This window comes from Betta splendens, chromosome 19 (assembly GCF_900634795.4).
Source record: "Betta splendens chromosome 19, fBetSpl5.4, whole genome shotgun sequence".
NCBI lineage: Eukaryota > Metazoa > Chordata > Actinopteri > Anabantiformes > Osphronemidae > Betta > Betta splendens.
The window spans coordinates 15,403,379-15,418,061 of record NC_040898.2 but is presented as its reverse complement, the minus strand read 5'-3'; the positions used below and the strand labels follow the sequence as shown (position 1 = coordinate 15,418,061).

The following is a 14,683-nucleotide window of genomic DNA, read 5'->3' as shown; positions in this document are numbered from 1 at the left end:
GTCCTTAACCATAACAGGAAGGCGGCAGGACAACAAAGGATCCCACTGAGATGAAGGTGGGATCCGGTGTGTTCCTGCTTGTTGGCTAAATACTGAGTTCCATCCTTGTGTTGTGTGTTTGAGGGTAAATACTGTGCATGTCTGCAGGATAAGGACCTTCAGTAGCTGAGCTGTCATCACACACTGAGGCTGTTGTTACACCAGCAGCCTGCTGGAGCGCCTGCTTGCATGCAAAGTGACATAACTGTGACAGCACATGCGTTTGGGAGGGTTTTCACTGAAGTACATGACCTGGATTTTCCATGCTGCTCATCCTGTGATGTATTATCCACCAAATTCGACCGATCATGAAGCCTTGTTTAATGCATTTAATCAGGGACTTAAGATAAGTCTGACTCTTTGAAGTGGAAAGCCTCTCCTGACTGTACTGTACCTTAAACAACAGCAACAACATGACATAAACACACAGTCACGCGGCGTCTAGGAAAGAGCGTGCACCTCATTAAGGCGTTCCCTAGATTTTCCTACACTGGGAGAAGGCGTGCGTCGTGCGTACAGTATGTGGGTTCAGATGTCGCATTAATGTCTGATGTGCGTTTGCTCGGACAGGAACTCCTGGTTCTCATCAGTCACAGATTTGACCGTTGAGCGAAGGCTTTGATTTTGTTTCGCTCTCGGCGGAACAAATCCTCACGCTGCAGCTTGAAGGTGACAGCGAGCGTCTGTACAGCAGCCGTTGCTGCTGAGAAGCAGCAGAGTCCTTTGGTTTGAGTCCTGGGTGTGGGAGGCCTTTAGCAGCAGCACGATAGACTAAGCACAATTAGGGGGTTTGCATTCCTGACGTGTTTCTATAAATACTCTGCACGTTTCCTTTCTTCTGTCTGTGATTCTCATTAAACCGGTGGAAAATCGACCCCTTATTTCTTGCGGCCTCTGAAGGGGGGCGCTGGGTGGCAGTTCTGGTGGGGGCAAGCATGGGGGATGATGATGGCAGAGGAGGTGGAGGAGTGGAACAGGAGAATATAGGGCTCTTTAAACTTCCTATGATTGTATAATGCACCAGTTCACTGAGTTCATGTGCTCCAAAGACTCAGGTTACATTTCCCAAAGTCGAGTAGAAAGCAGTTCCTGTCCAGCTCTGGAGACTGGGACACCAGCTCGTACAACCTGAATCAAAGTGTGGGTAATACCTGAACACGCTGTTCTGCTAAATGTCAGAACCTGCAGTGGTCAGAGAATAGAATGTTTTCTGTTGTTCACTGTAGAGTGAAGTGACTGCAGTCGGTCGTCAGGTGTGATCCGTCGGGGCCAGAAGGGGAACTGGACCCGTGCGTCTGCAGCCCAGATGCTTGGCTATTTATAGGTCCCATGAAGTAACAGGAATGGAACTTGGGTCGACCGGATCATGGAGGGTCCCGGAGGCAGAGCGAAGCGTGGAAGCATCTCATTAGGGCACAGACATGAGGTCATGAGGCGTAAAGGAGCGTTTCAGCACCTACAGCAGAGAGGTGCCTCCCCCACAGGTTGGGCCTGATGTCATCCTGGACCTCATCCTGGACCTCATCCTGGACCTCATCCTGGACCTCATCCTGGACCTCATCCTGGACCTGGCAGCGCTGCCTTTGAGTGTAATTATACAGTTGTGAACAAGTAATTAGCAACTTGCAAATGCTTGTGAAGCTTTTCAGAGTATCCTCTGCTTCTGTGACCTGCACCTGTTTGTGTAGCAGCAGTCGGGTCCGATCCGATCAGACAAAGAGCAGACCGTCGCTTGTTGTCCGCACTCGGAGGAAGGAGGTTCTAATAACTTTGGTGTGCGTGAGTTTCACTTTGAAAACAAAACGTATTCATAGACTGGAAGTAATTTTATGGTCCAAGTAGCGGAAATATTTCACTCGGGTCAGTCCGTTCCCCAAAACACCAATCCAGAACCATATGGACCCAATAATAAATGCATACAAGCAAACACTCGATAGCACATCATCAAGCTCCAGCGTATCACAAAGCCTTGACAGGAGACGTCAGGAGAGAGACTGACGTCCACCCCGGCGACGCGAGCTCCGCTGCATTTACTGTGACGTCTGCTCTGCAGCTCCTGTGGTTTCAGCACTTAGTGGACGGAGAGGCTCTGGTTCTGGCTGTCCTCTGTGTAGCTGTCCTGAACTTTGTCAAACCCGATCCCACACCCAAGGGAAGACTGCTGTGACCGTAATGGACACAAAGTGCTTACATGTGATGGGATGAGAGCCGCTGCCAGAACCAGCGATGGTGTGTGGACGAAACCACAGCTCTGAAGTCCGCTGGATGTCGGGAGCAGGTCAAGTACAGGCTCCTCGTCCATGTGGGAGCTCGATGATGAGAAAAGACCAGGAGCTGCCCCGCCATCTTATGGCTGCTTCACCATTTATTCATCCACCAAGTCGTAGCAGGAAGGGAAGTCTAAACGGGTGCTCCGTGGTCTCGTCCTATTAACCACCTCTGCGCTGGAGGCCATTTTCTCCCCTTTCAAGGCCATTAAGTTTCTTTTTGACCCCAACAGGCCACAGGCCGAGTGCTCCAGTCGGAAACCAAAGGAAGCCACACACCGTCTCACACACCTCCACAGATGTCATGTGGTTCTGGACAGGCTCACTGTCAGGCCTATTACCCAGCAGTGAGAAACCTGAATGACCCCACAGGGATAGTGCAGACCTTTTTCCCCACGTACTAGACTACACTTATACAAAACGTTTCTGACAACATACTATACTATGACATTTTTGGACGAAATACTATACTGTGACACTGTTTCTTATCACATACTTTATTATTGCTGTTTTTTCATGAAATACCGTAATTTCCAGTCTATAGAGCGCTCCTGAATTTAAGCCATGCCCATAAAAGAAAAGGTTTTTTCTACATATATTGTCTATTAGCCACACGTGTCCACATTGTAAGGAGATATTTGTACAAAAGATGATACGCAGAAGGATTTTTGTACCTTTTTATTAAATACAGTTTTATTTTTTTCTTCCAAACAGCGCCTGTAACACGGCTGGTTACCACTAAAGTCATCGTCTTCAGGCTCAGTATTAAACAGCCTCACTATCACTGTCAGACGCTTTCTGGGGTTTCTTTCGATGTCTCGTTGACTTTTTCCTCGTCGCGGAGGGCGCTGCTGCCACAGTCGTCTGCGCTCTGATGGACAGGCCTTTTCCACTTGACGTACCAACCTGTAACACCAGTAGCAGGACATACAGCGCTACCACATAACAGTGACTAAGGCGCATATACAGTAGGTCTCAACAGCTTTCAGTGTAAACATCTCAGCCGTGTTCGGCAGCAAGAAGCTTCCACAAATTGTTGGACACAGGGTTCAAAAGTAGCGACTCATAGTCCAGAAATTACAGTACGTTATTTTGACCCATTTTCATCACAGTATACTAGGAGACTTTTTCTCCACATACTGTTATGTCACAATTTGGAGCACAGCAGTTGCTTCACATCACTGTACGGTGACATAACTCCAGCGCTGATGTAGCGTAACCGGTGCTGAGTGGGAAGCTTCAGCCTCGGGACCATGTGACAGACAGACAGACGGACCCAAAAGCCCTGGATGGAGGCCCGGGTGGCGTCTGCAGCGACCTGTGGTTTACCACCACAAGGGGGCGGGATCTGCTGCAGGCGATGCTCGAGGACACCTTCACAGGCGTTGTGGATGCATTTGGGCTGTTCTGGTACGAGAGGCGGTCGTCCTGAAGCTGTGTTTCACGCTTAAAAACATTTGGAATATGATGATGACGTGACCTAGGAAACGACTGGCAGCTGGTGACGCTCACTACTGTGCTGAATTAGGAAAACGTGTTAACGATCGTCTAGTTGCTTAATAGTTGAAATGGTGCGTCACAAATCAGAATGAAGATTAAAAACAGGAAACATGTCTGTTCTCTGTGTAGCCACAAGCAGAGTTTTATTTTATTAATTTTAATGGATGACTTCATTCATTGAAGTCTTTACCTGTTTTCTGATTGACAGATTGTTGGATAATCATTTTGTCACTAGATAAAAGGCCCAACCAGGCCAGACTCGCTGGGACCGGATCGGTCGGCTGGCTTTAAACGCTGGAGGAATCGGAAGTCATTTAAATCATATTTGGATGGTTTGATCACGTGTGACGTTGTGGCTGGTTCCTGTATTTACTAGAGGAGCAGTTCGTGCTCAGATAGCAGCACGTCCACGCCCTGTCTGCGTCCGTGTTCATTTAAAAGTGGAGGAAAATGTGACGTCGAAGGAGTCGGGCCGAGCGTTTGCGGTGCGACATGTTTTTCAGTAGTTAACAGAAGCCCAGTCGCGTGCGCCTGCCTCCTCTGTGAATCATCTTGATGTGACAGCATTTTACAGATTTTGTTTTGCTGCAGGATTTTACTTGATCTAGATGCAGCTTTGTTTTGTGTTTGCTTTTGTTTTTCTTCGCTTGCGGTTTTCGCATGACGAAAGTTCACGAGCACGGCCCTTTCCGGAACGGGGCGAGTGGACCCGGCCAATGGGTCCTTGAGTTTCCACCGCATAACAACAATGTTTCAATTTGTCTAATCGGGGGTATTTAGGCTAAGTAAACTATCACTCTTCAGGATTTCATCTGTGGCCACAGCCCAGTCATGCAGCCCTCTTATTCAAACCATTTGTGTGGGCGAGCGGCAGGGAGGGAGAGAGTCTGGGATGCAGAGAGCGAGCGTCTTGGCACGAAGCTGGAAACCACACGCAGTTTGCGTGATGGAGCTTCTCCCACAGCCCTCGCCGTTTCCCTCCTTCGCTCCCATGCAGCTTGCTGAGGCACCTGCTGGCCTCACGGCTTGACCTCTGTGACCTTTGACCTCACGGCACGGGAGTAGTGAAATTGAGCAGATGTGTGATGGAAGTCCACGAAGTGTGGAGTTCTCGTGACGATGGCTCCTTGTTTCTGCCTCTTTTATATGTTGGACATGGATCAAGCTTCGAGTCTGTCCTCCGCATTGGGGACGAATGTTTGGCAGATCCACACCAGTTAAACACAGAAGATATGTGCTGCTTCTGTGGTAATATTAATGAGAGCGATCACGTTGTGACGGATGTTTATTGAGTCCTGATTGATTTAGCATCAACTTTGTGCCATTAACTGCAGTGCAGCCAGTGGCCACACAACCAGCAGCACTAGCTTTGACTCGTGAGGTCACGGCTCCGTTACCTCGCCCGCCTCCCCCAGCTCTGTTTCCTGCATCAAATGTAGGACCATAACTGGCCCATAAAAGTTTGAGAGGGGACGTGAGAGCCAAACTTCCAATCCAGCCCTCAACTTTTAATGGTACAGGTTTATAATGAAACACTCCTTGAGCCCGTCTCCCCAAGCGCTGACGTTATGCACTGGACACGGCGCAGGCTATTTATAACGTGTGGGTCTGTCGGCGGCGCGGAGCGGCTCGCAGCGAGTCGGGCCCAGCGCTGTGTTGTTGTTGAGAGCAGATGTTTTTGAGGTCAACGCTGTGCGATTGGCCTCTGTGCAAGTGTTGACACTTGTGGGTTGGAGTGGTAGTTAATGAGGGAATGGTGATGCGCAGCTTGTGGCCTGTAGGAAACACGGCCGTTTGGTTCCTCGAGCACCGACGCTCGGCTCCAGTCACTGCCTCTGCTCACACTGACCTCAGTTTCCCACGTTACCTAGATGAGGACGTCTGAGAGGAGTTGTCTGTTGGGTCCTTCATGTCCATCTTTTTTGTTTGGCTTCTGTCTAATCCTTGTCATAATCCTCATGCAGTAGTTTTGTCACGGTCTTTGGAATATTTGCTCCATCATATCATCAACTTCAGCTCTTCACTCTTACTTGGACCTATTGTTTGTAATGTGTCAGAGATCCGAACACAGGCCCGGTCGCTAGTCATGAGTGACAGCTGGGAGGATGTGATGCTACTGTCCGTGTGTTCGTGCGCATCAATCAGTCCGCAGCTTCGTGCTGTTGCAGCTGAAGCTGCGTTCAGGTCGTTGGTGTCGGTGGTTCCTGGTCTCAGCCTCTGTCCTCCACTCTTGACTGCTTTGCGCCGATCACACTTCAAACAATGTGTGTGGCTGCCACTGGTCTGAGGTCACCTATTGGCTTTCTGTGCTGCTCCGCCAATGAATGTGTAATGATGATGTCATTTTCTTCTCATGCTGTTTCCCTGGTGGTTAATAGGACGTGTCAGTGAACGTGACTCAGGTTAGTGTTGATCTTGTACTTGTGAGTTTCCTCCTGCAATTAGTAAGAGGCGGTTTCCCTCAGTGTGATGAGTTGTGGTTGCTTCTCTGCTGCTGCTTTAACCGTGTGTCACGTTTTGAGCTAAGTGCTCAGGAGTGAGGCTTGCAGGCGAGGTCATGGTCATTTGTAAGTTTTTCTCGAGACCTGGCAGCACAGAGGCTTCTGTGTCTCTGGGTTCCTCGTGGCTCTGATGGTGGATAGATGCTGAGGCAGGAGGCAGCATCCACTGATCATAGCAGTCCTAGTGGGGGATGTGGAGGCTGTGGACTGTGCTTGTGCTTCCATCTGCTGGCGAGTTGGACTCAATCCCAAAGAAACACAACAGAGCAGCAGATCAGTGTTGGAGTCGTGTACTGGTCCTGTCCTGAGGTCACACAGAGGAAGCAGTAACTGAACCTGCACTGTTGTAAAGGTAAAATTCATCTCCGGCGTTAACATTGTGTGGTAATGTGACATGATATGTGAGATGACTTTACAGTGTTCTACTGTGGAGTGACTGAGGTTCCTGGGTGTGACTGTGACATAGAAAGCAACCCATGAAGTGAAGCCGTTGGAGGAGGGCATCAAACATGAAACAAGTTTAAAGGTTTGATGTTCATGGTGTGGTCATTTGCTGACGCACTGATGCAAGTTGGCGCCCTAGGCGAGATCCTGATTTTGCGCACTTCCCCTTCGCTCCAGGCGCGTTTAGCACAGTTTTTTTTTTCTGAAAGCTTGGAGCGGCGCCCCCTCCCCCCAGCAGGTGGCGCCCTAGGCGACCACCTAGTTTGCCTATGCCCAGAGCCGGCCCTGCAGTGATGGTCCAGCATGTGTTGTTGTGAATCTCAGTATGTGATTCGTATCATGAAGGACTTGAATCAAGCTTCAATGACATAATGCACAGTTGTGTTTATTAGTGTGAGTGTGGATCCATCTCATAAGTACAATTGTTGGTTGTCCTTGTCTGCAGTTACAAACAGAACCAGTCAGTGCGGTCGGTCAGGAACTCAGGCAGATGTGTCAAAGAGCTTTTCTATCATGTCTTCCACCTCTTCTGGTCGATACTTGTGATACTTCTCTGGGTTCTTGGTGAAAGAGATATTAGCACATCTGGCAGGGAAGAGGAAGGTGGGAGGTGAAGGTGTAGTAGTTGCAGAACTAGTGCTAATTTTGGCCTCGTGGGCGTGTCCCAGGCAGCGATGGAGGCAGGCCTTGTGGAACAGTAGGGGCATCGCTTACACCAGAAATATGTTGGGCGTCATAAACCCTAAGTCCTAAACTGGTTCCCGCACATCAATATCATTCTGTATAAGGCCCAACACATTTCTGGTGTGTTCCACTACCCCGACCCCCACAGCCCCGCCCCCATCGCTGCCTGGGACACGCCCACGAGCCAGCATTATAGTGCTGTACATTGCTCAGTGTTTCACCTCTTCACTACATAAGCTGCTTCCTGCTCTCACCTGTGCAGAAACACCCTGTAAGCATCGGACACCACCTTCTTCTGGGCCTGACGGATGAAGTCCCGCTGCTGCTTGTCGGGGATCGCCCAACCCTTCTGGATCTTACACAGCTCCTCTAGGCCATCGTTGAACCCCTGAAACACAACGAGACAATGACAACTTCTCCCACCCACCTACATCCACAGTGAATCAGTGCAGTGAGTCAGCTGACGTTTCGATTCTCACCTTGAATTTGTCTTTAATGACTTGTCGCTCTTTGTCCTTCAGCTGCAGGACAAACCACATGAAGTCATGAAATGCTCAACCCGACACCTGAGTTTGTTCAGGCTACTGTGTCAGAGGCAAACGGGCCTCAGCCACTGACCTTGGCTCCAGGTAGACCTACAGGCATGTTCCTGTCCGTCAGATGCTCCGTCACCTTGACCCAGCTGCAACACAACACAACATCACTTCACACTGGACTCACGCCTTTGTCTTGTTTAAAGTGCTCAGGTTTACCTGCGCTGGTACATCTGCATCTGCTGCTCAATCAGTTCTCTGTACTGACTCTCTGCTTTCTTCTGGGTCACCGTTACCAGCTGGATCAAGTCCGACCTGAATCCAAGCACAGCACAGAGCTGCCATCAAATGAGCACCACACGTTGACTTGGCTCCTCAGTTCACACTGCTTCCACATTAACACCCTCACACTGGCTCTAACACGCATCACCACCAGCGCAGGTCAAAAAGCCCATTAACACATTACAAACCGTTAACATCTACTACGTCTCTGACCCAGCACATGCTCATTATGAAGCTCTGTTAACGGGCCTGTGTTGTGCTCCTACTCACTTCTCCAGGGACTTCAGGATGTAGTTGTAGTTGTTGTGCAGGAAGATGGCGCTCAGAGCAGAGTCCTCGTACACCTTTGACTTACTGAGCAGATTCAGCTGCAAATTCCCTAAAACTTTGCCTGAAACATAAACCAGCCATTGGCTTGGACACATGACCACATTCATCGAGATCTGCAAACCTAAAGGCTGGCGTTTGGCCATGAATGGCAACCTAACAAGTACAATGCTCAGATCAGCTGTCTGTGAATAGGACTCAGTGATGCCGAGTCGACCAGCTGCAGCCTCCACATCACATGCATGAAACAAAGCAGTAGGTCTACGCCTCTGCCCAATGTCACACTTCTCTCTACAAGCCGTTACATGTTGTATTTGACCGTTGAGCAGATCAGTGTTTGTCCTCATCACAGCTCGTCTTGTCTACTCACATATGTAAGTGCTGAGAAGCCTTTTGTTGAACTCCGAGGTGGAGCCACCGCCTGACGAACTCGTCTCTGGGGGAAAAACACAGGCAGCGGGAGCGTTCACTCAGTGGACAGCTTCACATTTCCTGTCAACGTCTTCAACCAGCATTCACAATCACACCCCTCATGGGCTTACACAGGCAGCGGCTTACCTCGGGGGTCTAAAGGGATATTGTAAGTGTTCCCCAGCACTACAAGGGCCGAGGCAAGAAGAGAGGAAAGAGAGGCACAAGTGCAAAAAGGTTAGCGAAGACTTGTTAGTGCAGCGTAAACCCAGCAGGCAAAGACAACAGGACAGAGCGTCCACGCATGCACAAAGACAGCAAAGTAAAGCTGCGTGTGGCAAGAAAAAGGAAGGCAAAAAGGTTGGAGTCACACAATCACAGAAGCAGCACACACACATCAACAGATTCACAGTCACTGATCTGCTTCAGTCCGTGACACACAGCCTCCACCGGCACTTCCTGCCATTCTTAGTTTGGACCACTGTTATCTGACAGGTCAAAGCTAGCCTGCCTGGCGTCACCTTACCTTGTGAGGCCAACATGGCGCCGGCCGTCTCGTGGAAGTCCAGCAGCTGCTGCAGGAACAGGATGGCCTGTAGGACACACGTCACAGCGTCAGCTCCTCTCACACAGGTGCACCTTTCATCCACAAACCCACGACGGAGGGCGGCGCCTTACGTTGCTGGTCAGCTCATGGACCGTTCCATCCTTGGGCATGTTGTACTCTTTGTCTGGATCGTTCTGTGGTTCAACAGGACACTATGAGCAAATACAGTTCACTAACACGCACACACACATTCTTGTACTTGGGGACCTCCATTGACATAATGCCTTCCCAACCCCTCACTCTAACCATCACAAATAAAGGCACCAAAAGTCAATTCTAACCTCAGCCCTAAAATCACATCTTAACCCTTAAACAGGCCTTCAAAGAAGTGAGGACAGGCCAAAAATGTCACTTTGGTAGGAAAATACGTTTTTTGGTCCTCACTTGATGCAAGTACACACACACACACAGCGTCTTGCCTTGATGCTGTCCGCAAACTCCTCCAGAGCTTTGGCTCCGATGGTCTCCATAGAGGTTATGAGTGTGGGCAGCTTGTTCTTGGTGCTCGCTGCCGTCCCCTGCACACAAACACCGTCAACCAACAGGTTCACACGCAATCAGCAAGACTTCACAGCATGATTGACACCTGGAGTGTTGCGTCAAACTCGGGTTTGGTCATTTTCAGGTGCTTCAGGATGGGGAAGATGGTGAGAACAGCTGAGTAGTCGTGACGCATAATGGCCCTTCGAGCTGCAGATACTATGTTCTCGCCCTCCAGCATCAGGTTGTCCAGCGCCTCCTGCTCAAGACAAACACAACCAGTCAGCAACCACCGACACACACGGTCGGTAAAGCTTTAGTTACTCTAAAAGCACATAAAGACAAAGCAGCGTCTACTCATCCTCTTCAAACGGAACGTCTCAGGTTTACACATCATAGCACTACAGTACATGGTTGGACAGACCGGTACTGCTTAAAAGAGGTGGAGCTGCATGTTCTCATTCCTCACACAGATGCTGAGCAGGCTGTGACTCATCCTTTCGCTCTGACCTGAATGAGGGAGTCAAAGGTCTTCTTCTGATGGTGCTCGGGGATGATCTCCGTGAGGAGGGCGTACTCACTCTGGGCCAGCTTTACAAAGGCGCTGATGCAGTGAATGTAGGAGTCGATCTCGATGTCTAGGACATCATCTTTTCCTGGGAGAAACACGAGAAGGTCCAGTCAGTAAACCCAGGTTTGAGTCCAGATTTGGGGTCTGGTGTTGGTTGAAGGTGTTAGCCTCCTAACAAACTGCGTGTTTGCATCTCTACTTGTTCAGTACATGTGAGAGTCTATTAAACAAACACCTGACTGATCAGCGTGGCTTTGCTCATGTTCCCTTCACTCACCTGCAGCGGCCCCGTGCTTCTCGGTCAGGGCGTCAGAGTGGTGTTTGACCCGCGGGTCGTGATCGTAACCTGGTGGGTGGGGGTGGGACAGCAGGGAGACAGGCCTAGTCAAACCATCAGGTCCTGACTGAGGCTGGGGGGGGGACAAACCTGATCCTGGAACAGCTGCACCAACCACCACCAAGCACCAGCAGGGGGAGAAGGGAGGAAGCGGGGAACGCCCACCACGCTGGGTGCAGAGAGCTCCCACACACTCGTCTGCATGAGCTTCTACTAAAAACCTCCCAACAGCTTTGGAGTCACTGCAGATGCTGTGCATCATTGTTACACACTGGCTTCATATCTATTCAAGCCTCCCCCTCTCCATCCCGTCACTACAACCAGTTGAAGCAGAACATACTGGGTTTCTGTAGAACTCTAGGTGTTCTGATCCAGGCCTATGACCTGCAGTGACTGAAAGCTGTTGTGAGCTTTCTTCTCTAGGCAACTTGTGTACCATGGTTCAACTGTGAGCGAAGAGGCAGAAACAGACACCGAAGAGAAGACTGAAGTGCGTTACCTTCCAGAGGATTGAGGTTAGAGCCCCCCTTTTTCCCATCCAGCCCATGCTGTGAGTACTGTTTCAGAAGGTTCTGAGCCTTGCGAATGGTCCCTGGTCCCAGAGACACAGAGACAGAAGGAGGGGAGGGCAGCCAAGAAGAAGAAGAGGGAAAGCTAGCAGGTGAGTCACGAATCAGAGCACATCCCTCCACCACCGACACTCAGCTTTGTATTTAGTCTTGCAGCACAGCTACGCAACAGGAACCCAGGTGAGAGAGCAAACTACAGCTGCTCATGAACAGAACCCGGGTCGTGAAGGAGCAGAACACAGGTTAGATCAGGTCATACAACAGCCAAGTCAAAACAGTCATTATAATACACTGACATTACTGATATGAACATGCCACAACATAACGTAGCTCACAGCTCAGTTAGTGGGTTAGTCGCTCACACACTGCATTCTACCGGCCTTTTTGACCACAGCATCTCCTGCTCTGACACTGTTGGACGCTAACGATGGACACATTCACCTCGCTCACATTTAATCTGGAGACAAAGAAGCTGCAAGCGCAAGTGATGAACGTGTTTGGTTTGAACTCAAGCAGCGCTGTCACAGGACGGCAGCAGAAGCAGAGCATGGGCTGCGTGCGACTCCTCAGTCAACACCAGCTACAAACACTGATGATCACCCTGGGAACCAGTGATGTGGCAGCATGAACACAGTTCACTTTCACACTAAGAGCACAGAGAAGTGCAACATTCAGCACATCAGGCCTTTGCTCAATAAAACTTTTGAACTCTTACCATTTCTTGCAAGACTTCAATATATTGACTCTCAGTAATGTCTATACGTGTATCTATGCAAAAGAACTGCTACAAAACTAAGTCATTTCACCCCAGTCATCAATAAACTACCAACTGTTCACACACTGAAAACTACATCCTACATAAATGCATAAAACATGATTGTGTGTCACACCATTAAAACAAAAGCCTACGTCTACAGTAGAACTAATCTCCCTGCCAACAAATCAATTCCAACACTATAACACAGGCAGCATCGCACAGACAGAAGCAGGAACGGACCACGCGCTAAGACTGTTTACCTGGGATGTAGACTGTCCTCACAACACCACGATTATGAGAGAGGAAAGGATGAAGGATTAGTACGTGCAATCCAGTGTGAGCGTCTGAGCTGGATCATTATTACAGCACGGGATGAAACCACAAGCAGCGGCTGAGGTGAGTCTGCTGCTGACCTGGTCTCCTTGGGGCCTTCTTGGTGGGTGTGTCCTTGCGTTTGGTTTGGACAGCGGGCGAGTAGAGCACTCCAGACGAGGCGCTGTTCTTGCGGAAGTGGTCCTTCAGGCCTTTGATGGACCGATCCAGCTGGTTGGACCTGATCTGGAAATAGACGTTCATGAAATCTGCAGAAGAAGAAGAAAGTGTTCAGGAGGGCACCAGCTCTCACTCTGCAGCTTGTCATTAACTGGATAAATACATTCATGCAGTGAGATTAAAATAAACGCCTCTAGGACTCAAAAAGTGTAATGACTGTTCATCTCTATCCTCTGACATTTTCAAAACCATTAGTGGATTCTTCAGTACTTTCAAGTGCATGTGGGCAGCGTACCCTGGTTGCGTCCGTACTCCACCAGCCAGCCGGCAATGCAGATGATGTCTTGCAGCACAGCTTCAGGCAGGTGCTCCAGCACCACCTCCTCCGGAACCTCCAGCTCATCATCCACGCTGATGGCATCCAGGATGAGGATGGGGGGAACGGGTTTGCTGTAGCGAGTCAGCAGGCTGCGGAACTCTGCCTCCAGCAGCTCCTTCCCCTTCTCGAAGCGAGCTTTCTGCACAACAGCCACACGCCTGCTTTAAAGCATGATCTCACATCTCAAAGCTATTTATTTTGCTGTCACCAGCTTAAATTAACCGTACCGATTGTAAGTTCTACAATTGTCTGACGCCATTGAACTATTGTCTGGACTGAAGGTGATACTGTACCACTGTGTTGAGTTCAGGGCTGTCGGGGTTGTTGTCTTGAAAGTATTCCACCGCTTTCTGAATCTTTGCAATACAGGCAAGATACTCGTCCAGTCTTCCTGTAGGACTGAAAGAGAAAAAACACACAACAGACAGTAAATGTGACGGCAGCTCCAGAACACACACGACGAGAGCTTTGCTTCTCACCCCTCTCTGATGATCCTGTCTGTGTCTTTGGCCACGTGGTAGTAACTGATGACGTGATCCATGCAGGACAGAGTTTTATCCACATTCTCCTGCAGCCGCTGCAGGTTCTCCGTCTGTTTGTGGACCGGGATGATGGAGTTCTCCAGCTGCATCAGACGGCTTTCGAACGAAGAAAGGATGGAGACCTTGGGAACATCCACACAGGTCAAATATGAGAAAAGAAAAAACAACGTGCTGTCCACAAAATGTACGTTTAATAAATATTACTTGGGTGTCTGATGTGTGTCAGCTGTGAGTTTGTTTATCGTGCGTCTGTGTGTAATGATGTGTATGTGTGTGTGTAATGTTGCGTCTGTGCGATGGCGTGTTGATGTACGTGATGTTCTGTGTGTGTGTGTGTTTGTGTGTGTGTGTGTGTGTTGCGCTACCATGCCCTTGGTCAACTGGTCGCTCTTCTCCAGGTTTTCCCTGATGAAGGACAGCGTCTCCTGCTCCTGTAACATCACATACAATCACAATGACCAGTGATGTCTGTGAACAGGCTCTGAACGTGGAGCTAAAGCCGAAGTGAGACGTGCTAACGTGAAGCCGAGGCTTCTTCCTTCGCTTCCATTCCTGACCTGCTTCAGCTTCTCCTCGATCTCACGCTTCCTGGCGGACGCGTCCTCGGTGGGAATCATCTTCGTGGTGATTCCCATCAAAGGAGGTTAATTCAACGAGTCAACGGAATTCTCAGACCATGAAAGTATCAACAACGAAGCCAAGCTAATGGCGAGGCTAGCGTTGTTGATAGCGGCGCTATTTAGCTGGATATGCTAGCGCTTACACTTAGACTTCCGGCTGAAATTTCACGATAAAGCGCTACTGTCGATTTTAAATACCTTTTTCTTTTGAACACGTTACTAAGTACTTTATTTCATTTTGTCAATTTCTGCAACACCTTTAACATGAATTCATTGATGGTGTTTTACTAGACCACTTCCTCAGAACAGAGAAATTGAGTTAGTTTGTACTAGGTTTGTCC

General features: G+C 49.4%; 1 protein-coding gene and 1 long non-coding RNA gene across 14 annotated transcripts; one reads left to right on the top strand and one right to left on the bottom strand.

Annotated features, from left to right (window-relative positions):
• Positions 1-7,115: 7,115 nt before the first annotated feature.
• exoc7 (exocyst complex component 7) lies at positions 7,116-14,622 on the bottom strand. Of its 13 annotated transcripts, XM_029133683.3 has the most exons (22): positions 14,280-14,622; positions 14,088-14,153; positions 13,660-13,844; positions 13,474-13,579; positions 13,097-13,319; positions 12,723-12,890; positions 12,570-12,581; positions 11,483-11,575; positions 10,924-10,992; positions 10,586-10,731; positions 10,182-10,334; positions 10,015-10,113; positions 9,667-9,729; positions 9,515-9,581; positions 9,136-9,174; positions 8,948-9,013; positions 8,521-8,641; positions 8,188-8,283; positions 8,054-8,117; positions 7,915-7,956; positions 7,690-7,823; positions 7,116-7,336 (listed from the first exon to the last, which is right to left on the bottom strand). In XM_029133683.3, the coding sequence occupies exons 1-22, from the start codon at positions 14,355-14,357 to the stop codon at positions 7,234-7,236; spliced, it is 2,193 nt and encodes a 730-aa protein (XP_028989516.1). In that variant the 5' UTR covers positions 14,358-14,622; the 3' UTR covers positions 7,116-7,233. The 13 variants fall into 13 exon arrangements, with proteins under 13 accessions (XP_028989516.1, XP_028989517.1, XP_055360246.1 ...); XM_029133684.3 differs by lacking the exon at positions 12,570-12,581 and having other exon boundaries at positions 14,280-14,621; XM_055504271.1 differs by lacking the exon at positions 9,136-9,174 and having other exon boundaries at positions 14,280-14,615.
• Positions 7,747-10,020, top strand: LOC129603372 (uncharacterized). Its single transcript, XR_008693157.1, has 3 exons — positions 7,747-7,886; positions 7,957-9,348; positions 9,484-10,020. It is a non-coding gene; the product is annotated as an uncharacterized LOC129603372 (long non-coding RNA).
• Positions 14,623-14,683: the final 61 nt, after the last annotated feature.